The 24527-nt window shown below is 41.9% G+C and overlaps 2 protein-coding genes across 2 annotated transcripts; both read left to right on the forward strand.

The window, feature by feature from the left end:
- On the forward strand, positions 1 to 6058 carry drgx (dorsal root ganglia homeobox). The gene is made up of 7 exons (XM_031304398.2): positions 1 to 140; positions 293 to 381; positions 1146 to 1246; positions 1858 to 1959; positions 3621 to 3793; positions 4180 to 4292; positions 4405 to 6058. The coding sequence occupies exons 2-7, from the start codon at positions 324 to 326 to the stop codon at positions 4767 to 4769; spliced, it is 912 nt and encodes a 303-aa protein (XP_031160258.1). The 5' UTR covers positions 1 to 140; positions 293 to 323; the 3' UTR covers positions 4770 to 6058.
- A 2766-nt stretch (positions 6059 to 8824) lies between these two features.
- Positions 8825 to 23938, forward strand: LOC116051019. Its single transcript, XM_035992521.1, has 2 exons — positions 8825 to 9187; positions 11388 to 23938. The coding sequence occupies exon 2, from the start codon at positions 11600 to 11602 to the stop codon at positions 23171 to 23173; it is 11574 nt and encodes a 3857-aa protein (XP_035848414.1). The 5' UTR covers positions 8825 to 9187; positions 11388 to 11599; the 3' UTR covers positions 23174 to 23938.
- Positions 23939 to 24527: the final 589 nt, after the last annotated feature.

Consider the following 24527-nt stretch of genomic DNA (forward strand, 5'->3'; position numbering starts at 1 on the left):
TGTGTGTGTGTGTGTGTGTGTGTGTGTGGGAGAGCAGGAGGAGAGAGAGAGAGGACACTCCCAGTCAGAGAGTCAGTGGAAGTGCAGCAGCCACTTCTCTTCAGAGCGGGAAGTCACTCACATCAGCATCCTGACTGCAGGTAGGATGTTCTTTCACATCAACTTTGAATCTTTCCAAGTCCCGCATGGCAACACCTCTTCTTAGGACGATTAAATGTGTTTATTTTTCCACCACAGATCTGAATCGCACGGTAGCGGCTGCATGTAGCTGAAACTTTTGTCTCTGTTCCAGGTTCAGATTCGCAGCTCGGAGAAACGCCAGGATGTTCTACTTTCACTGTCCACCTCAGCTGGACGCAGAGTGCTGTCGCTCTAACACATGTAAGTTGTGTCTCCTGCATTTATACAACATCGTTTTTATACAGCTGCAAGTTATTTCTAATGTAGGATCTGTTAAAGCCAGTCTGAAAAGTTTGTTTGTGATATTAAGGCTGCGTGCGCACAAAGTGTGTGTGTTGTTGTTGTTGTTGTTGTTGTTGTTGGAGGACCGAGAATAGGCCTGAGCAGATGTTTTCTTTTTTCTGTTTTTTTTTATGATTATGTCCAATTAATAATGAAAATGACACAGGCCTAAGAAAAAGTTATTTTTATGCAGTGAATAGTGATCGCTATAACAACAGCATGGAAACAGATATTCAATGTTTTGACGTGGATGCTTGATGCATCAACATGAATAGCTAAGTCAACGAGTTTTTTCTCTTTTCCACAAATTGAAAGGTGGATACAAAGGGTTAAGTCTGGTTTTCACTCTGCGATGTCAATCTGCTGGCTGATTTGGTGAAAAGCGCTGGTGGTTTGGCCCCGGGGCAGAGGGGGCGTTTTGTCCCGGGCACAGATGTTGGGTGTCATGGCTCTTATTCCGTCATGGTTCCCCTCAGACACCCAGCATCAATGTTTCATGCAACTAATAGAAATACAAAATGTGCCAGAGGTCTTGTCTGCTTTGGCCAAAATGTATTGTTTTTTTTCTGCATTTCTTTTTTTTTTTTAAACACATTTATTGAAATTATTTTAATATAAGCATGCAATTGTAAACCATATTTTATTAAGTGGCTGAATTCTCTCCAATAAACTTTCCCCCCCAGTGAATTCAAGCGGCTTCGGCAACCACGCCCCGGCTGATTTTGATGATGGATTTCTACGCAGAAAACAGCGCAGAAACAGAACAACATTTACTTTGCAACAGGTAATTATTTTCCAGGACAAACATATCCCGAATAAGAAATATATGGAACTTCATAAGCGACACAGGCCTATGGCACATATACTGAAAGTAGGAAAAGAATAAAACACTTGGGAAAGTTTTCAAAATGAAGGACTTTGGCAGAGAGTTCTGCTTTCCGGATAACTATCATAGAACAAAAATATCACAGAAATATAACTAATATATAGTTTGTTGCGATAACAACCTAAAAGAAAAAAAAAAACATCGCACATCACACATGAAAATAAAAATAGGCAAGAAGATTAGGAAACCTCTAAAATTTAAGATCTCTCCTTTTGAAGATTGTGCGTGGACATATAGCCCTCTCTCTATGCATGCAGGCAATTTGATGTTAGGCCAATATTTACGCCTATTTTAGGCTACTTTACCTTTTTCATATTGGTCTGTTATCCCTGTCAAATGTATAAGCGAGTAGCCTACATTTGAATCAGTATAGATCTGATGATGATAATAGGAAGAGGAAGAATGAAATAAACAAAAACCTAACTAAATAGAAAAGTGCAAATAGCCTACATCAAGAGAAGATAAACTTCTTTAAAGTAGCCTATAACTGGTGTTTTTTGTCCATGCAGTTGGAGGCTTTGGAGGCCGTCTTCGCCCAGACTCACTACCCGGACGTGTTCACCCGGGAGGAGCTGGCCATGAAGATCAACCTGACCGAGGCCAGGGTGCAGGTAGGCTGCAGCAGCGTTATGTGTCCTGGGCACGTTTGACCATGCAAGAGAGGGTAAATTAAGCCACTCTGTCATTCCTGCAATGCACTTTAATAACATCAACATAATGGTGAATATTAGATTAGCTTGATTAATCGGTCATTCATAATTAACCAGCGATAATGTTCCTCGCTAATTTGTCCGCGTCTCAAAGGTAGGAATACATCATCCATGCAGATCCTTTTCCAGTGTTCGCAGACAGAAAACGATGTGTGCTTTAAAAGAGGGCAAACAGCCTCCAAAACTCTTTATTTCTCTCTCTCTGTCACACACACACACACACACACACACACACACACAAAAAAAACACACACACGCACCTTAAATTTGGCAATTTATATTCCGGTCCTGCCCTGCACATATGCGCGGTTATAAACTTGGCCAGATGTAATTAAGTTATGTGTCCTGTATGTAATTTCCTGCATTCCAGATTTGCTTTTGGGTTTTGTTGTGCGCACAGATCTAATTGTGGGAAATATAATAGTTTGCTTTTTGTTCCCCAGGGTCATCTTACTATCGCTTAAACCCAATGGCGGGGTTGATAATGGAATCCAGCGCTGTAAATTAGGGATTGTAAACAAATTATTCCCCTCCTAATCCGATTACCACATTCCTATTATTAAATCTGAACATGAATCCACCGCAGTATGCAGGGATATTAAACTTACATTATTATTAGAAAATAAATTTCCTTTCTGTTGTAGTCTTATTGCCCCCCTTTTTGTAAAGTGTCAATGGGCCTCCCCCGCATTAAGAGCACGCTGCAAATTGAGATTAATGGAGCAATTATAGCCCATTCAGAAACGGGTGTGTGTGTGGGGGGGGGCGCGACTTCTAGCTCGAAGGTGCAGGGGTGAGATAAGTCCATTGGTTGTATTGTTGTCCTGCCACCAACATGTTGTCCTTTCTTTATGCCGAATGAATGCATGTGTTTTGTTGGCTGTTGACATCATTTATACCTCTGGTACAATAGGAGGGATGCAGAGCACATGCACACCGACTCTAACCTCCATTCACACATCATGATTAATGCCTACTAGAACCAAGTCCTAATCGAATCTGATGTTGTCAAACAATCACTAAATAGGGAAATAAACGACTTCATCATAGCTGCCTCTCTCTCTCTCGGGCAGCACAACTGTCAGTGGGAAGTCATTAAAATATGATAATGAAAAATTGCTCAATTAAATGTTGTTATAGGCAGCGACCTTCATTCGATTAAGACACCAGAACTTGGTTATATGTTCTCAGCTGTGTGGATAGTGATTTTTTTGGGATAAGTCGGTGACTGTGGGAAATTGGAGCGCTGGTGTGACACATTTAAACAACTCTTGATATACAAGGGAAAATCAAAGCAAATAGAACATTTGCTTAAACTTTGCTAGACCTGTTAACAAGATAGAAAAATATAATATATAATGTAAAATATAATGTCTGTGATATGCCAAAAGAATATGCAAATGGAATTATGTTGGCAAAAACAATTTGCCATGGTTATAAAGCTGCATTCAATAAATAAAATAAATGGATGCAAACTGCCAATGTGTCAGGAAATGCAGCCATTTTCCAGTTTTAATTGGTGATTTAATTTAATTGTCTTCCCCTTAATTCTTTTTATGCAGGTTTGGTTTCAGAACCGCAGAGCAAAGTGGAGGAAGACGGAGCGAGGGAGCGCAGACCCTGAAGGAGGGAAAGAGCAGATGAGTGACAGCAGTCCTCCATCTCGCAACATCAACTCTCAGTCTCCAGTGGACCACAGCAGAAAGCAGAAAGAACCACTGGAGATGCAGCAGAGGTGAGAAAAGACAGATAGAGGCTTTTTGTAGCTATTATTTTGTTGTGAAACAGTGTCCCATTGGCAGCAGAAAGGTGGCTGGTCCAGATTTGCAGACTGGTGGATCTGGGTGATGGAAATAAACAAGAGGCCGTTAATAACTGTCCCCACAAAACTCAAAGCCATCTAGATCATTTCTTTAAATTAAACAATGTCCTTTATAAAAATCTTCCAGTTGAATGGATTATGAAACAATCAAAGCCACAGAGAAAATCAGCTCTTATAGTGCACATTTTAGTTAGAAGAAAGTTGTACAATAGTTGTATAGAAATGTATGTGTATTAAAACATTTGTTTGGTTAACTTTAACTTCTAGATAATTAGATACAGTATGTCTGTTTTCTCCAGTATCAACAGGACAGTGGGTCCAAGTGGTCCGTTCTTCCCATCCTGTATACCAGGCACACTCCTCAACTCTGCCACCTATGCCCAGGCCCTCTCACAGGTCGCCACACTGAAAGGTAAATATGATTCTCATTAATTGGAAAAAAGAGATGGTGATAATGGTGATGTGATGATGAACATCTGGTTTTAAGTAGTCTAACCACTAGTCCCACTTTTGGTATTTTTCAGGTAATGGCTTGTGCTCCTGCTGTGTTTCTGACCCCATGGGCTTGTCCTTCCTGCCGCCCTACGGTTGTCAGGGCAACCGCACAGCCAGCGTGGCCGCCTTGCGCATGAAGGCCCGTGAGCACTCGGAGGCTGTACTGCAGTCTGCCAACCTGCTCGGTGGGCCCGGCGTGGGAGTCCTGTCTGGAGTCGGCATGGGCGCAGCTGGGGTGGCGAGGCCCACAGTGGGTCCTGCCATCGAGGTGCCCGTCACTGTGGGAAGAGGGGGAGACAGCTCCAGTCCTAGCACGGTCACTAAGGTCCCAGTCCTGGGCAGCAGTCCTGACAAACACCCTCACTGCTCCAAGGAACCACTGGAGAAAAAGTGAAGTGCTGGACAAAAAAATGGATGTACTGATACTCTAAATCTGTGTGATCGTGCCTGTTATTACTACTCTACTCTACTCTGGTCCTATGAGCACCTAAGCACAAATACTGACTGACTCAAGAAACAGCCTGGAAAAGACTTTGCTGATATCACATTGTATGGATGCAAAGATTACAATATTTATTTGACAGTAAATTATTATTGTTTGTGAGAAATGCTGAATATTTGGGGCCTTGTTATCCCCATGGAAGCACAAATGTGGTTTGGGATCTTCATGCACTCTTGGACTCTATTTGATGGACTAAGATAGATCCAACATGTGTGCAACAAAGACCTATTTGATAATGTGAATTTAAGTAATCCTAATACAGTTCCTCTCATTTTCAAAAAGAGGACAGATGCTTACATTGTAAATGTTAATGCATGTAAACTGTGAGTGTACAACTGATGGCAGGACAGTGAGGCTTTTTGGAGGATTTTGGCAATATAATGTTTATGCCATCAGGTCATTAAAGGGGTCAAACAATCTCTTATTCTTTTGAGTTTAAAGTGAATGTGCACTTTAATATTAATCAGCCATTTTCAGCATAAATGTGTACATGTGCCAGAATACAGTATGTTTACGTGTGAACCCCAGGCAGGCAGGCTGAAGCAGACCCAGTGACAGAGCGGTAGTTGTCCCTTCCACTCTGTTAGCACATCTGTAGCGCCAGCAGACAGGGAACACACACACCAGTCCTGTTGTGACATGTTCTTTAAAACAATTAAAGATGTAGTCGCTCATGTTCCTCTCCTGTTGCCTCGCGCTCCAGCCATCTGTTCTGATACATTATTTATCAGTTTCTCTTGAAGCCGGGAGAGGAGAGCAATTGTGACTCTTATTATTTATTTACTTTTAGTAACGCTCACCCTCTTCCTCTTTCTTTTCCTCTCCCAGAGCATTTTTTAATAAACCCTATTAAACATGATACATGCTATTTATTAATGTTGAATTTACCTTTTTTTTTTTTTTTTTTTAAATATCATCTCTCATCACCTCAGGGCTCTTCATGCAGTAGTTTATCGCAGGCAATACATGTGTTGATTTATTATTCCTCAATATCTCTCCTCACTAGAATGGCTCTTGAATAAAGGATCAGCTGATCAGATTGAGAATACTTAACCGCAGAGCACACAACCAGTAGTTGGGCTGATTCAATTTGCGTCCTTGAAGATTTTCAGGAAATTGCTTTTGATAGTCAATAACACAATTAAGTAAACTACCCACACATTATGATGAATAATTGATAAGAAATTATGTATTACCATGAAGTACTGGTTCAATAATTGATGAGGCGACACCCTGGTGACATAGAAGAGGGAGATAATGTCAGAAGTCATACCAGGTTGTACACGGAGTACAGCTCATTCACATCCTCTTTTTTACACCATTATATGTGCATGTTGTAAGCACTCTACAAATATTTCAATAAAGTGACACTTTCACTGACTATGAGTCACTTTCTAGTGACATTAACACTTTTTAAAATTTGATGGGATTTTATTTTATTGGGACATCATATTTCCCTACAAAACACACACACATATATACACACACACACACACACACACACACACACACACACACACACACACACACACACACACACACACACACACCATCCATACAAATACATTTCCACTTTTGAGACAGAAATGTCAAAATGCAGTTAAAATACATTTTCAAAATCAGAACCTATGGCCTATTTTGTTATATATTTGGTATCACAATATTATACAGCAGGTATCTATTCATGCCACAAATATCATTACCAAAAACATCATGTCCTAATATAATGATTTTGCTTTAAGAGAGCTCCAGAGCAAAGATGTTAAGCCCCCTGACATGGCAGCTAATGATAACACAATATATACTTATACAAATCAGCTCTTTTTTTCCAAAAATGTACCAATATGGATGACGGAATCCAGCCAACTCATACAAAAGACGTGAAAACACATTCAATCTCTCCAAAATTGAATACAGTAGTTGTGGAATTTAATCATTAGCCAAAACAAAGGATGCTGAAGTTATAATGACTCCGATCATCATTAAGTCTGCATGGTGCCCATAATTCACTGCTTTAATATTTCATAAACAAGTCAAGTTGGTGTTGACATTCAGCTGTGCATGTGGCATCATTGATAATTTTCTGTCACCTAAAAAAAGTCCCGAGGCGGTTTTGTGGAGCATTGTTATATCAAATTAGCTGGAGAGCGGCCAGAAAACCAGACAAACATGGTGAATATGGGGGACAGCAGTTGAACTCTGTTCTTACAGTGCAGTTAATGGGCTTCTTTTGTTGCAGTAATGAAATATTTTGCAGGGATGTGGGGAAATATGTCCTGAAACAGGGCGACGTTGTGCACATGCACCCATCCACAGACAATATGAGGCACACTAAAAGAGACAGTTTGCTTAAGAAAGACTGGCACATACATACAATTCTTTTGCTTGACATTGGGTGCAACACCTAAATTTGACTATTCAAGGACCCAGTTTCCAAAAACAGACGTACTGTAAAGTGCATTGAGGGCCGGCCCACTGAAGAGCCAAAAACACCATATTAAAGTATCATCTCTGCTTTTCATTCCTGCAACAGCCCTGATCAATAACCCAATCAATTAGAATCAATTCAGCTCATTTTTGAATGGAGATAATACAAACAAAGCATATCTTAATGCAGCAAATAATGTGCCTGTCTGCTGTCTGCCACACAACCCCAGCTCCGCTCCTCCTTACTCAGCAGCACAGGGAAGAGCATCCTCAGCGTTTGTGATCAATGCTTACAGTCCTCAGTAGCTTTACAACACAACTATGTAAAGCAAAGTTGGAGAGTTGCACTCTGAAAAGACTGAGGAAATATGTCTTTTAAATAAAAGTCAAAATCTCAGTACAGGCCAAATGTTATGGACGTCTGTTCTTAGTTTGTCCACTAGAGGGACTTAGTGAGCAGGAAACTTGTCCAGACTCCACAAACAGCCTTTATTTCAATCTTCAGTGGGACATCTGAGCATTTTGGATAAACACACACTGAGTAATTTTTGCTGAGGGACATATTGGTAAATTAAATTGTATTAAACCCAAAAACATTTAAGTGCTGAGTACTGAAGACCTAAAAGTAGCAAAACAAGATGATATAGCAGGAAGTTACAAATTCTGGATGAGAATGTTTCTGATCTGTGAAGCTGATTCCCTCATCTACATGGAGGAAATCCATGGATGTTACTGATTGACAAAGAGTCCAGTGTGGAGAGAAAAATGGTGGATAAGATTAGCATGTGGGTGGAGGTTGTTTAGAGGGGAGGAAAGAGATTAGTTAAAAAGGGATTACCTCAGCCTTTCCCAAAGTTTAGTGAGTTGTATGCAAAACCATCTGTGTGTGTGTGGTTGTGGTTGTGTGTGGAGGAGTGCGTCTCCATTAAGGCCCATGTGTGTGTGTCCATCATCCCGCTAGGCTGGCCCTGCACCCGCCAACTATCCCAGGAAACTATCTGCTACAGCAATCTCCTATTATAGCAGCGGGCTGTAGGAGGGGGTAGGAACAGTTCCTCCCCTTCCTCTGCCTTATGACCTTTTCGGCTGGGGGGGAGGGGGGGGGGGGGGGGGCCTGTAGCCAGTGAGATTAGACTTCCATAGTCAAAGTACTGTAATAAGTGATTGTAAAATTCTGAAAATCTGCTTCTGTCATTTGGTCTTATAGTCAACAGAAGGCTTTATTCAAGTGTAAGGTGATGATAGCAGGTGGGTAGTGACCAGGAGACACTTGTTGACACTCCATATAGTATCTGTTAAACGAAGAGGGTGGCACTCTAGTGTGAAATTAGTTATTTATATCTCCCAGAGGGGCACCCAAACTACAGTCCCCCCTTCACACACCTAACCAACACCCACAATAATAACACACCTTCAGGAAATTAGTTTTTTTTCCTGGTTTAGACCCCACAACCACCTCAGTCAGTTGTAACACTTTCTCACTTTGTGACAGTTAGCTCTCGCTGCTAATGACCAACAGTTAGCTGTCCAGATTTATAAATAGTTGCGAGGCTGTTTGTTTCATCCGTCTGACACTCGACACCAAATGATCTCACAGATCTGCATGCTAACTCAAGCCCTCATTCTGTCCCCCCATGGTGGACACTCTCTCTGGGACAACTCTTCTATTTCTGTCTGGTCTCCAGCCCTGGGTCCTGCTGCCTGCCTCTGCTCAGATGCTCAAAGACTTGACTGTGGACTACATAGAGGTTTTTTGCTTTGGATTGTTGTCAATAGAAAGAGTCACAACTACCAGAGAGGGCTTGTGTGAGGTGAGAGGCCTTTTTGGGGAGCCTGTTGAGGAGTTTATGACAGGGACCAAATTATGGATTATAAACTGAAAGGTAAGCCAAGAGCTAGCTTTACATTCTTGTTCATATTGATGTAGGGACACTTAAAAGATAATATATAAAAAGCCTCAGGGAAAAGTTAAAACAATAGATATACTCGACTTTCCACACATGCATGCATTGTCATTTACAGCGAATTTAAGTGTAAGAGTGGGCATTTTCATGCAGATAAATAAATGAAAACACATGAAAAAAATCCCTGCTTTAATCTCCAAAAGAAAACACACAATTACTTACTAAAGGTATTGACTGAGAGAATTTTATTTTATTCCACTGACAGCTGCTGACACTGATAAACATTTAGTCATATCCTTTCTGCTCTCAGATTTGACAGATTTGCTGCTGAACAGTCTTCGTTTGGACCACAGTCCCTCTGAAAACGAGGCCTCTTTGGTGTCAGGTTTTACAGTTGGATACCCGTCAATGGACAGGACAGAAATAAACCTGCCACATGCAAGAATTAACAGAAATCACCCTGACAATTTGACACGAGAAAAATGGCTCAAATTAGGGACAGTTACCACAACTGTGCATGATTTTCTAATGCTTTTAATGAGATAAATATGTGTTCAATATTTTGTTAATGCTTACCATGAATTAAAAGAAGATAAAGTGAGTGTGACTATAAAAGACTTGGCCTCGCCTAAGCTGCTGTTGTTTTCTGCTTCAGAAGAACGGTGTTGCATGACATTTTTAGACTTCCTTTCATTTTTGCAACAGTTTTATTTGATAGTGACTTAGCCGTGCAGTACAGCAGTGACGTGTGCTGTTTCGTAGATGCATATAAGATGGATAGCTTCCAGGTCAGGAGATATTAATGAACTACTGGATATTCTAAACGAGGTGACTGCTTGCCTGGCAGCTGCAGTAAATTTAACCAGAACATATGACGTTACCTTGTTGCATCTAAATGTGAAAGCTTTTTATTTAAAGGGAGAGGGAGTATGCAATAAGAAGGCTATAAGAGCACAACACTTATTTTATTACTGAGATGTTATGAGCATTATCTTTATTACACTTATTTATTTATGTTTTGCATCATATCATTTAAAACTTTAAATCCAGTTTATTACGAGTACAGTTTTGAAGGCAATACAAAACGGTCAGCTTACTGGTGATGAGTGGAAGTAACATTGAGAAAAAGCTATTGCGTCAATACAAACAAATATGTCACAGCCCATGGCCTTGGCTGTTTTAAATTTATAGATCAGAAAACACTGATTTTATTTATGAAAAAAGATTTGCACTCCAATAATGGTTTTATACTTTATACACTTTTTTATTTTGTAAATTGGCCATTTTGGTAATGTTAATGTTTTTAAGTTTAAACACAGTTGGTTTTTAATAAATTAAAATGTCACATTGAAACATTTTAGATCACATATTATGTATTTATACCAGCAATAAATGTTGTAATTTTAACTCTGAAATCTTAATGTAGCAACACTTCTGTGTAAGGATATATAATCTGCTTTCCACCTGCTCTCTGTACTGTAGTAAAACCAAAGAGGTTACAGCTGACCGACCGTAAACAGACTTTTTAAGTCTTTCACTCAAAGAGAAACAGCTTGATGGAAGTCTAACCTGCTGGTCTAACTTGTCTAACCATTTATCAATATTAATACATTGATAATGTGACATTTTTTTAGTTAGTTCCAACCTCTGATTATTGTTAAACCAACGCCTCTATCTAGCTCCAAGTGATCTAAGTCACCCATTAAAAAATGTGTGAGTGTGTGTGTGTGTGTGTGTGGTCATCTAAGTTTGTACGGATGTTTCCTGCTTTCCCAAGATAACTCACGTGAGGCTGTCTTTACTGTGCCTAGCAACAGTGTAGTTTTATTCACAACATGTCTCTGAAGGTCATAGTGATTGAGTAGATGGATTTACAGGGCTGTTTTGAGAGGCACATACTGTACAGTACATTGCTGCTTAATGCAAAGGGAAAAAAGCTTCTTATCAGGGCCAGCTATTACAAAATAAGCACCACAACAAAAGCTTTTAAAATGTTCTCATAATATATATATATATATATATATATATATATATATATATATATCAGGCCTTTGGATCAAGGTTGAAATACATCACACACGTAATGCAAACAATATTATAAAACTCTTTCTTTTAAGATGAATGGTTATGTAAGTGCCTGTTCAGGTTCAGGCTAATTCTCCTTTCTTTTCTCCTGTAGGAAAAGAAAAAATTCCAGGATTTTTTTGGACAGAGGCCAACTAAAAGGCACAATGCCTTAGGAGCTACTAGCTGTAGAAAATCCGGTCTAAGGGGCCCCAAACTCTGGGTCCTGTAGCTCCATCAGCAGGCAGAGTGTATCATTTTGAGGTCTGTGTTTGCATGAATGACTGAACAACTGAGGACAGAGCTCTATGCTAGTGACCTTGCATCATGACCTCAGTTGAGAAGCGCCGCTCAGGCCGAAAGAGTGGTGGGCATCGAAAGCACAGCGATGGAGGCTACAGCGACACCTCCAGTGGTGGGTCCTTTCTGGATGAGACTGACCGTGAGGTCAGCAATCTGACAGATCGAGCATTCAGGAGCCTCTGCATTGGGGATGAGGCTGTTTATAATGACTCAGACCTCTGTTCGTCTTCTCCCTGCACCCAGAGAGACAGGCAGCTGGCCTTTAGCCAGAGTGGCCAGGACAGAGACAGAGAGGACAGAGAGAGGGATGAACTCAAGAGAGCTGCACATGAGAGCTTCAGCATCAGGATGCAGCAGTATGGACAGGACTGGATCCATGGAGGAATGTATGGGGCTGAGATCCAGAGAGATCCACAATGGGAGGTTTATGGGGAAAGGACACAGGGGAGGGTTTCTGCCACATTCCAGCACTCCTTTGTGGAAACCTCTCAACAGGAGGAATCTTTGGGGGGAGAACAGCTGTCCTTTCTAGGCAATGGAGCCACAGAGTTGAGTTCGCGGCAACGCAGAAGCCGCTCCAGAGTTTCGTCTCTGATCAGAGCTTTTAACTCAGAAGGACAAAGGGATGGAGCAGGGAAGGATGGTCAACTCAGAGAGTGGAATGATGAGACAAGCTGGGACAAATCAGCTCTGATGAGTATCCAAAGGGAACTTTCTGAGTTCTCTACATCTTACCAGCAAAACTTTAACAGTGGTCATTTCTCCTCAGCTTGCCCGTTCTCATCCCAAGACACCAACTTCTACTCCTCTGAAGTAGCAGCAGTGGCTCACATGAATTCTACATCCTCTTTTATGAGATCTTCCCACAGTAAACACAGCATGTCCACGCAGGTCAACTGTAACTCTAACTTCTTTATACACAGTGAGTGTAGTCCCTTCAAGGTTTGGAGGGACCATAACAGGTTTCCCTTCCAACAAGGAGAAGTCTCAGGGTTTATGCACTGTTCAGAATTCCCTAAATGGTATGACACACCAATGTACAGGGAGCTTTCAATGGAGGCCCAACCACAGGGTCCATACAGGTTTGAGGAGAGGGGTATCAGACACCAAAGGAAGAACTTGGCACCTGTGGTTCCTTCCACTCTTCCCCGCTCCACCTCAACATCCACAATTCTGCAGAAAGCTTCGGCTGTAGAGAAACGCTGCGAGTCAGAGTTGACAGGTCATTACCCTCACAGGAAGCGGACGCAGAGCCTGGGAACTAACAGGCTCCCATCGCATCGGCCATCAACTGCATCACCTACCAGTGATATGTCTCAACGTGTCCAGGACACCATCAGCTCCGTCAAAGCCCTCCAGCAAAAAATTAAAATGATGACAGAGAAAAATACAACAACAGGGATGACAGCAAATCAACAAGGAGTATTTTGTAGCAATGATAATTTAATTCCCTTTGGCAACAATGCAAAAACAGTGGCACCAAACGTTGTCAGCAGTAACACAAGCATGACTCCCTTCAACATCAGCCAACTGCTCACACCTTTAGTGCAAGCACATCAAGAAACAGAGACATCAGAGGTCGGGCAGTATGCAGTTTCCCCTCAACCTGTGGAACATCCTCCAGTGCGAGCAGAAAGCAGGGGAGCCACTCCTGATGTAAGGATGTGCAGCTACAAATCCAGAGCCACGAGCCTACTCTTCAATCTCAAAGACAACAGGAAAAGAGTAAAAAGCACCTACAGTCCTGCCAAATTTAAAGGATTGGAGACACTGGAAAAAAGCAAACATCACTCTATTCAGGAGCCTAGTGACACTGTGATAGACATCCCTGATTATCCAGATTTAGACTTTCAATTTCTTCAGGTAGAGGAATCCAGCAGAACAAATGCTGCCTCGCATCAATATGTAAACCAGTACCATAGCCCTGGATTGTCACTTACAACACCACATTATCAACCTGCACATACAGGCCAACACTCAGAATACACTTTAAGTGATTACCAGACAGCTCAGATGCAAAGTCAGATGGTTCATCACTCGGGGTTCACTGGCTTCATACCTGAAAATTACGCTAGCAATCAGCTGGCTAATGGGCAGCATCTCCATGACTTATCATCATTTACTCCCTATAAGCAAGGCATGATAGATAATGTAGAAACTCTGGGAGGAGATGTATACAGGCTGAACACATCTTATACAGCTACAGAAACACCAAGGATAAATGCTGACAACAATCAACCAAGAGAATATTTAATAAGTAAGGCAAATGCTGAGCAACATTTTAATGAAACAGTGGGAGGGGAATTCACAAAGGTGGATAGATATCAGCAGCTCAAAGAAAACAAACATGATTACAGTAATGTGTCCTCACAGGATAGGTGGAGACAGACAAACAGCCAAGATACAGAAAGTCTAAGTCTGAAAGCAGTCTCTCCATGGAAACAAGAGATAACTGCTTCAATGGAAAAAGACCAACATGCACAGGCTTACCAAAGAGCAGCTGTGATAAAGGAGGAACTAAATTCACCAAGAGACACATACAGAGGGGAAAATCAGCAAAGTATAAATAAAGAACTTGAGAAAATAGAGTTGAGGGAGAGTTTTGGTATTGGAACATATTCTCATAAAAAGGCTGGGTTGGTCAACACTAACATTTCAAACCAACAGCAACAAAATGCTCCATTTAGTAATGACACTATAGAAAATCCAGCATATTATGGACAACAGCAACCAGGAGCTCCGAAGTATAACAATAAGGAAAATGAAATGAAAGCTCATTATTTGACACAGAACTATAATAGATATAGTGATCAAGAATACAGAAACCAACACACATTGTATTCTAATAAAGACAAAAGAATGCTCACACAAGAAACCGTTCAGAAAAAACAATATACGTCAATTCCACAGGCGTATGAAATGCAAAGTCTCCAGCCAATAGAAGCTAAACCACAGTTTGAACAGAATGTGCAGAAAATGTCATTATCTAACCCTGACAATGCATCTGCCACCACAATAGCAAACCAGGTAAAAGACAGACAGTTTGTTGAGGTCAAGGCTGAACAGGTCATGGCAGAGCATATAAAAGCACAACACACCCAAGCAGAGCTGGCAAAGGCTCAGCACTGGGCTCAAGTGGAGCAGCCCAAAGCAGAGTCGGCCAGGTTAATTTTAGCAGGGCAGACTGGTTCAGACAAAGTCAAAGCAGAAGAGGCCAAAGCAGAATTAACAGAGTACCAGAGAGTAAACCAGGCTAAAGCAGAACATATTAAAGAGGATAAGAGAAAAGAGGAACGAATAGAACAGTCCAGAGAAAAACAACCAGAGCGTGCCAGAGAGGAACAGATAAAGGCAGCGCAATCCAGAGTACAAGTAACAGAAGAGCCTAGAAATATAACAGAGGAAGTAGGGACCGAGCACTTGAGAGAGGAGCAGGGTGAGCAGGTCAAATTAAAACAAGCCGAAGCAAAGAGGCTAAAAGAAGAACACATAAAAACTGAACTGGCAAAGGCCGAGCAGGCCAGGCAGGATTGCTTGGCGCGAGCTAAAAGTGAACAGGCCAGTAGAGAAAGGATCAAAGCAGAACAAATTGACAAAGAATGGGTTAGAGCAGATCAAGTTGAAAGGGAGCAAGTGGAAATCAGAACAGAAAAGGTTAAATCAGAGCAGGCTGAAGCAGAGCATAAAAAAGCAGAACAAGCTAAATTAGAGCACCTACAAGAGCAACAAGCTAAAGTAGAACAAGAGAAGACTAATGTAGTTGAAGTGGGAAAGGTGAAAGCAAACCACATTCAAGTTGAGGATGTTAACCAGGAGAAAGCTGAGGAAGATTCAATTCAAGCGGGTCGAGTAAATGCAGAGCAACCTGTAACACAGATAAGTAAAGCCAAAGAGAGAAAGGCAGAGTTGGCAAAGTTGGAACAAACCAAATTGGAGCTAGCTAAAGCAGAGCTAACAAAAACAGAGAACATGCCGGAAAGGTCAGCTAAACCGGCAGCAAAACTAACAGTGACACAACAGGTAAAAAATGAGCCAGATAAACTTGAACAAGTTAAGACAGAGTTAGCTAAAGCTAAAGCAGAATTGGCTAAAATAAAGGAGAAAATGAGAGGAGAGCAAAAAGAGAAAGTCAGAAATAGAGTTCTCACAAATGAAGACGGGATTAAGACAGATGTTCCTTTGAAGGTAAATATCAACAAAAAGGAAGAGTACAAAGATCAAGACCAGGCAACACAAATGCATAAACAGGGCGAAGACTCAGTTGTTGTCAGCAGGCAAAATTCAGATCAAGCTAATAGAGGGGCTGAGTATGAGCGTCTTAGAGAGAAATATGGTTTTACTGATACAGACTTACCAAACAGAAACAAAGTGTCAAATAGTGCCAATGAAACACCAGCTTTATCTCTCGATAAAGTTGAGACAACGAATAACGAGAAATCAAAAGGCAATTATAGTCCTACAAGCAGAGTTGCAAGAGCTAACACAGAAAGCAAGGAGGAAGTGGGCAGCTTTAAACCCATTGAGTTGACAGAGAGTCAGTATGTTTACAGTGAGTCATCCAAAGAATTCAAACTTTCTGAGAGTAATTATTTGACTATCAATGTAGATAAAAGAGAAAATAGTGACACTGTTTCTGATAAAGTGAAGGATGACAGTGTTGAAAAGTCTGACCCTCTGAAACAAACTGATATTTCACAGCAAAGAGATTCTGATTTGGCTAAACCGCTCCCCCTTGTAAGAAAACCAAAGTCAACTGAGCACAGTTTAGGTCCAGGTAAAGATATGCTTTTTACCCCTCCCAGAGCATTGTTCCATAAAGAGAGAGCTCAGACTAAGCAGGAGATTCTGACTTCCAAGATAAAAGCTCATGCTGAAAAAGAGATTTCAGCTATTAAAGAAAAGGGTTTTGCTGTACGAGATGGGTTTATATCCAAAACTTCTACCAAGCAATTAGCAGGTAATAATATACGACAGAGGCCACCATCACAGGAAGTGTCTAAAAAGCATGAAAGCACAATGGCCAGTAATATTACATTAAAGCACCAGATGGAGCCTTCAGGAATACAGATGGAACCAGTCAAGTTTGTTTCACTTCCCAGCTCTGCTACAATACCAAATAAGTCTGCAGCAACCACCAGTCAGGTTCATTCACAGAAACAACTTCACAAAGAACCAATGAAGAGCAATGACAATTTGCCAAAACCCCCCAGCGAAGCAAAACAGACGGGAAGTTATACCATGAGCACAGATGACGGCTTGGTAGAAAATCAAAAGAAAGAGAATCAATTTGGAATTAAATCACTTACACAAAGTAAAGAGCAGGCACTCAAAAACAAGCCAGAAACACAGGAAGCAAAGAAAGGAGAAATATTTGGAAAACAGAAAGAGGGACTTAAAGACAATACTGTCGTAAACACTGATCATCTCAACAAGAAGAAACAGGATCCTCCACAAGCTACAGCTCTGGTCGAAGCTGAAAGCTCCAAACCTATGCCGACAGAAAAGGCTGAGAGTAAACATGAGGCAGTTCATGAGGACTCAGCACCTTCACTAAGTCTTACCTTTGGTCAGAATGAGACCCCTGTGGCTGAGGACAAATTGCAGATCATGGGAATATTGGTAACTGTACAAGAAAGAAAGCCCTCTGTGGACAATGGTCAGAGGAATAACAGCACTCAAGAACAAATGAATGTAAAAGAGAAAGAGTGCAGTAATTCAGAGCTAGATAAATGTCATCCCAGCTCAGGTTTGGAAATAGGTAAAGGAAATACATCTTCAAAGGAAGTTAGCATAGTAAAGCCGAATGATGGAGTTGTACAGAACACTCATCCTACAGTGAAAGAAGATCAAACTAAAGTTGGTATGAATAATCATCCTGAAAACATGCAAGAAACTTCAACCCTAGAGGCAAGACAGAACAATGTGTCTGAGAATGTTACTGTGAAAAGGACTTATCTCCAACAGGAGAGTTCTTCTATAAATGTAAGACCCCAAAGGATAACACAACTCCAGGAGCCATTGGCTGAAAAAGGTGTGCCTTGCAAAAATAAAGTGTTGGCTGAAACGAATCCGCTTCTCTACAACCAAGACATAATAGCAAATAAAACAAAAGACAACACGAATGAAATGCCAAAAGAAAACTCAGTAAAGATCATAAAGAAAGTTGAAGTAAAGAGTAATACTGAAGAGAAAAATCCACAAAAAAGTCATACAGCACATGCCAATGAGAACTGCATAGCCAAAGTGGTGAACTCAGCAATAAGCGACACAAATGATTCAAACAGTGCTGCTGCTGAAACTCTGATAAAACATGACATCCAGCCATCAGTGAAAGAAGATATGACAACTGGCATCCATCCATCCAAAAGCAGGAACATAGATGGTAAGAGTGCACCAGTGGAAGAAAAGAGATGTGACTTAACACCACCAAAGCCATTCAACAAAACCATTCCATCTAACCATTTAACTGAGAATGAAAATGTTCATGTATCTCCAAAACATCAGTATAAAGAGACACACATTGGAGAAAATAATCAATGGGATGATGATTTGAATATAGGCAGCATAGCCATCAGAGTTGTGCCAGCAGTAACTGAGGACAACCTGAAAATGGCAGAAAAACAGCATGTCAACATCACCACTCTCCCGTCTGATGTAGCTGCAGCTAATGAACATAAACAAGATGCATCATCTAGTCTTGAAAAAAAAGTGAACACTTTAAACAATGAAAGCAAGCATCCAGCAAGTAGGGAAAAGCAAATGGAGGACAGTTTGGAAGACAAATTTGGAGTACAATGCGTTTTGTCCAGTGTGAAAAAACTGTCCAAATCACTAAAACTCAGTAATCAACAGAACAGCATAAACACCACCAGAGAGAATACTCAAGCTGAAAATGGAAAGCCTGAAAAAGTAAATAAAAGCGGGAAATCAGCAGATGAATCAACAATAAGACCAATGGTGGGAGACTACTTTCAAGTGCAAGGGGTCGCAGAAACAAATAATGAACCATACAATCCTACTAATGCTGGAGATACGTCAGATGCTGGAGATACGTCAGATGCTGTTTCAAAGGGAAGGGAACTTCCAGCATTACTAACAAACAAGGCAGCTATCAGCAATGAATCTTGCAATGAAGGAAAAAATCAAGTATTTGTTTTGGATCAAAGTAAAAGGAAATCAAGTTCAGTAAGAGTTCAAGATGAGAACATGAAAAAGAAAAACAGGGAAACAGATGATAACCTGGATTCAAAACCGAGTGATGTTCCCACAGAGAGACAGAGTAATAAAAATGAGAAGACAGATGCTGGTCAAGCTGTTCATATCAGAAAACATCATACAGAGAACCAGTCCAGTTTAACAACAAGGGAAACACAGAGCTCAAGAAATTCACACCCAACACAGGAAAATACAGAAAAACCTAAAGTTAAACCAAAACCAAAAGAAAGAGTATCCACAATACCTGAGATATCAGCAATTGCAGACTATGCCAGGTTAAAAGTAATTGTTTCAGAAGACGAGGCAAACAAAATTCAGGAATTCCCACCCAACAAAAAGGAGGGATTTTTCCCACTAATACAAACTCGTCATAGCAAACGTCCAATGTTCACTGCTGACCCACAAGACCTCTCTGTAAAAGAGAAAAGTTTGCCAAATAAGACAGAGGTCAGTTCCAAAGTGAACAAAGAGCCCAAACCCTTAGTATTTCCCATTACTGACAGAGAACACCAAAGGACGGGGATGTTTAAACTGGGAGACAAAGAAAGACAAGAGAAAATGATTTTAGATGCCAAAGCCAATGAAGGTGTATTAGACACTGAGGCAAAACATGCACAACAGCTCAAAGCAAGTAACAAGTCACCATCAAGTCATCTTAAGAACCAGGGAAGTGAAGAACAAGTGACTGGAACTGATACCCAAAGAGTTCGACAAGGAGAACAAAGTATTCATCAGCCAAACAATCCTCCTATGCAAGCAACAACCTCATCTTCTGCAGTCAACAGGCCAAGAAGCACTTCTGTGTCACAACACCTAAAGCCACATGAGAACTCCAATCCATATGAAAAACTTGTGGGACAAGTGTACAACATAGAGGAAAGCACAGCAACTCCAAAAAAAGATGAGGAGATTGAAAATGCACTGGCTAAGATTGGGGAAAAGAGAACAGATAAAATGAGGCAAGAAAGGCTTGCAACTCGGCATGAAGAAACCGAAACACAACATCAGAATAGAGCAAAACAGTTTGAGGAAAAACAAGCTTCTAGGATAGAAGAGGAGAAAAGAGCTGAAGACATGAGAGTAAGAAATATGATAGAGGAGAATAGAGCTTCTGTTGCTGAAGAAGAGAGGAGAGCCGCTCAGAGAGAAGAAGAGGAGAGGAGAGCAAGAGAGCGGGAGGCCATTGCTATTAAGATCAAGGAGAAGCGGGAAAAACAGAGAGAAGCAGAAAGAAGGGCAGAGGAAGAAAGAGCTGCTCAAAAAGAAGAGGCGATAAAAGCAAATCAAAGAGAAGAAGAAAGGAGAATGAAAGAAATTGAGGAGAAGAGGAGAATAAAAATTGAGGAGCGTAAAGCAAAATTGAGAGAGGAGGAAGAGCAGATAAAAGAGAATGAGGAGAAGAGGAGGGTGAAACAGCAAGAGGAGGAGAGAGCTGCACAAGAGGAGATGCAGAGAAGAGCTGCTGAAGAGGAGAAGCAGAGAAGAGCTGCTGAAGAGGCAAAGCAGAGAGCTGCTGAAGAGGAGAAGCAGAGAAGAACTGCTGAAGAAGGGAAGCAGAGGAGAGCTGCTGAAGAGGAGAAGCAGAGGAGAGCTGCTGAAGAGGCAAAGCAGAGAGCTGCTGAAGAGGCAAAGCAGAGAGCTGCTGAAGAGGCAAAGCAGAGAGCTGCTGAAGAGGCAAAGCAGAGAGCTGCTGAAGAGGAGAAGCAGAGGAGAGCTGCTGAAGAGGCAAAGCAGAGAGCTGCTGAAGAGGAGAAGCAGAGGAGAGCTGCTGAAGAGGCAAAGCAGAGGAGAGCTGCTGAAGAGGAGAAGCAGAGGAGAGCTGCTGAAGAGGAGAAGCAGAGGAGAGCTGCTGAAGAGGAGAAGCAGAGGAGAGCTGCTGAAGAGGCAAAGCAGAGAGCTGCTGAAGAGGAGAAGCAGAGGAGAGCTGCTGAAGAAGGGAAGCAGAGGAGAGCTGCTGAAGAGGCAAAGCAGAGGAGAGCTGCTGAAGAGGAGAAGCAGAGGAGAGCTGCTGAAGAGGAGAAGCAGAGGAGAGCTGCTGAAGAGGAGAAGCAGAGGAGAGCTGCTGAAGAGGAGAAGCAGCGGAGAGCTGCTCTGATTGAGGAGCAAAGGCGAGCTAAACTGATTGAGGAGCGGATACTCGCTGATATTGAGGAAAAAGCTGCTCGGATTTCAGAGGAGGAAAGGCTCAAACAGATCCAGGAGAAAAAGAAAGCAGAGCAGATGATTGAAGAGCTGAGGGAAGAAAGACAGAAAAAGGAAGAATGGATGAGAACTCAGAGAGCTGTTGAAAAAGACAAAACAATTATAAAACAAAGAGAAGAAAAGCAAGCCAAAGAGGAGAGAACCAGACTCCTTGAGGAGAGCCAAGCAGCACTGAAAGAGGAGGAGAAGAGACTAGCACAAGAATGGACGCTAGCTCAAAGAGAGGATGAGATCAGGGCTAAAAAGAGAGGAGAAGAAACGTTAGCAGCTCACCGAGAAAAGAAGAGAGCCACTCAGATGGAGGAGCAAAAAAGAGCAGCGCAGAGGATGGATGCTCTCCAGTACTATGCCATCACCTCAACAGAATCAGAGCGGAAACCCAGAGAAAGACAACTATGCTCCCCTTTACCATCCCAACAAAGACACAATCCATCAGGGCTTGGATCACCTGAGGACTCAGGAGCCCATACTAGGCCTTATAGGCCACATGCCCCTGCTTCTCCAGCTCCATCTCTGCCCCGCTCCAATACCTCCTCTCCTGCTCTGGGAACCAAGCCCTCAATGTTCAGGGTGAAGGATAACACCATCAGAGGTTCCTCTTTCAAGTCAGTCAAACCACGCCTCCATAAGAACTTTGGAGAGGATTTCCGAGTGGGTTCGCCGATGGAGAGGGGGTCAGAGAGAAGAGAGGAAGAGCAAGACATAATGAGACACAGTGCTGGAACGCCTGTCTATCCGGACACAGGATCAAACAGACTTGCTGCTATCAAAGAATCCTCCACTTTTCAGCCAGCATATTCATCACAGGATTACTCAGCCCTTCTCCCACAACACAGGCCTTACTCCAGGAAGAGCATCGCTCTGGATGAAGATGACTCCCGTTCTCTCATCAGCAACATGTCAGAGGATGTAGAGAGTTTTGCCACCGGTGCAACAGACCTGGCAGATGTACGAGGCTTCTATGATGGAGAGAGGCCAGAATCAGCCTGTAGCTTTAGCAGTGATGTTTCCCGTTCTTTGGGCAAGCCTCCGACTGTTCCCCCAAAGAGTGAGAAAGCCTTGCGCAGAGCAAAAAGGTTGACTACTCGGAGAATCAAGAAGGAGTTGTCCAAATCTGCAGCAGACAGCCCTGATGGAGTTGAGAAATCTCTTCAAGAAGTCTCCAATATTACTTCCTCCTCCTCCACTGAGGTACGCTCTTCCAGCCGCCAAGCTATGGCTTCCTCCCATTTTTCCTCACCTGTCTCCCTCGCTCATGCTCCAACATTGGGGTCTAGCTTGCTTTCTTCACACACAGAGCACAAATCTTCTCGCAGCTCCTCCTATGCTTCCCCTCATGCCACTGGTCCTATCTCCATCCCAGTTGCTTCACCTCATGCTACTGCCCCTGTTTCCCTCCCTGTTGCCTTGCCTAATGCTACTGGCCCTGCTTCCCACACTACTGCTCCTAAGACAGTTGCTCATGTTTCCTCTTCTCCCACTCTCCATCATGCCAACCACCCAGCTCCAGTGACACAGTACCATGTAGAGTCAAGCTATCACCAGTCCTACCCACTAACCCAGCGAAAGGTGCTGCAAGACCTCGGCTCTGGTCAGTATTTCGTGGTGGACGTGCCTGTTGAAGTGAAAAAGAAGACTTTCTTTGACCCAGAGACAGGAAAGTATGTCCAGCTGAATGTTCGCGAGTCGGGCCAGAGCACCTCCCGAACCCAGCCCCAGCAGACGTACCCACAACCTCAACTCCAACCCCAAATGCAGGTCAAGCTTCAACAACAGCCCCAGGCCTCTCCAGCTGGCAAGCCTTTTGTGCTTTATCAGGGCAGCCAGAGTTATCCCCAAGACTACCAACCTCTGGCTATCAACTCTGTGCCCCGCAACAGGTCATCAGCCCCTGTGACTCTCCACCAGGACCAACAGCCTGTCAGGGAGAGCCACAGCTACGGATATCCAGCCCCTAAAATGGGACAGAACTCTGAAGGGCATCGCTACAGCCCAGAAAAGACTCCATACATGGACACAGTTAATGCCCCATATGAGTCGTCCCCAGAGGGAGAAACAAACAGCCAGCTTGCAGGAAGCTCAGTCTGTGAAAATGATAACTCAGCCCACTCACAATGTCAGCCCCGTGATATAATAACTATGAGTGAACTGGAGGACTTTATGGAGGTGTCTGACTGGTGAGAACAAAGACTGGTAGCTTTTACTCAGAAGGGGTAGCTAAATAAAGTATTTGATCAAACAAAGCACAGTATGAATGAATCATAATATGCAGTATTGTAACTGTTTGTAAATTACTTTTCAAGTGAAAATAGTCTAAGAAAGTTTTTGGTTTGTAGTTTTAAAAGGGCCCTTGTGACATGTTGTTAGATTGATGCTGTTGATTTTGGTGATTCACTGTTGAGCTATTTATTGTGTTACAGAGAAGTTCATTCCATTTGACTTTTGAATGTGAGAAGCTAAGATATGTTTATTGTGTATACTGTATGATCAGTATCCCATTGCCTACTAAACCTAAAAGTATGTTATCATATATCAAACAGCAACAGTGTGTCCACAGTGTTTAGTAGTTTTGAACACTGGCAGGCCTGCTTAAGTTTGCAATTAGTTTTTTCTTGTTGAAGAAATCATACTTTTGGCATTTTGTGATTAAGCCCACAGTGTCAATTAAATATCTGCAGATGGTGTAAAGCATAGTTTGTGTGTTCAACCACTGTGTCAAAGTGAAAACATGGTGATGTGATTATTGCCGTTTTGGAGGTTTAATTTCATACTGTAGTCCATTTTTAAAGTTGGAAGTGTGTGAGAATGTTTCTGTGTTGCTGTGAAACAGAATTGTGTGACATGGACTTACTCAGGCAATTACAACACACGTGATTCAAATAAATAATTTCTCACCACAATGACTGTTTCAAAATCACATTGTAAAGATTATAAATAAACAAAAAGGAAAAATATAAGATTGCTGCTACAGGTTGATTTGATTTTACCACTCAGAAGACTATAATAACAATATAATATTACTGCCACTGTGATCCTGTTCTCACTCTTGAAATGTACCCTGGGTCTAAATGACTCAAAATGAAGAGTCTTTTTTACTGAGTGCATAGACAATTACAAAGTGTTATTGAGAGAGCTCAATGATATGTCCTGAGAGAGTTGATAAACACAAAAAGACATAATAACATTTTGGTAATGAAATTTGTGTTTTTGTATTTGCCTAGTATACCTATGGGATCCAGTGAGAAATAATCGAATGACAATGTTTTTTCTTTGATTTGCCTTGTTTCCCCAATGCAGATAAAATGTACATGGCTGTGGTGAGAATGCCTGCATTGCATATACACCCCAGCTTCAGAGTAACCTAAAGTAAAGTAGTATGGGTGGCTGGTGATGGCGTAGTGGATATGACACATGCCTTCGGTGTGGAAGAGCTGGGTTCAATTCCCACTGTAATACATCAACCAATGTATCCCTGAGCAAGACACAAACCCATAGTTGCTCCAGAGGTGTGCATCCTCTGACATATGTAGTAACT

The sequence above is a fragment of the Sander lucioperca genome, chromosome 15, assembly GCF_008315115.2.
Source record: "Sander lucioperca isolate FBNREF2018 chromosome 15, SLUC_FBN_1.2, whole genome shotgun sequence".
Taxonomy (NCBI): Eukaryota; Metazoa; Chordata; class Actinopteri; order Perciformes; family Percidae; genus Sander; species Sander lucioperca.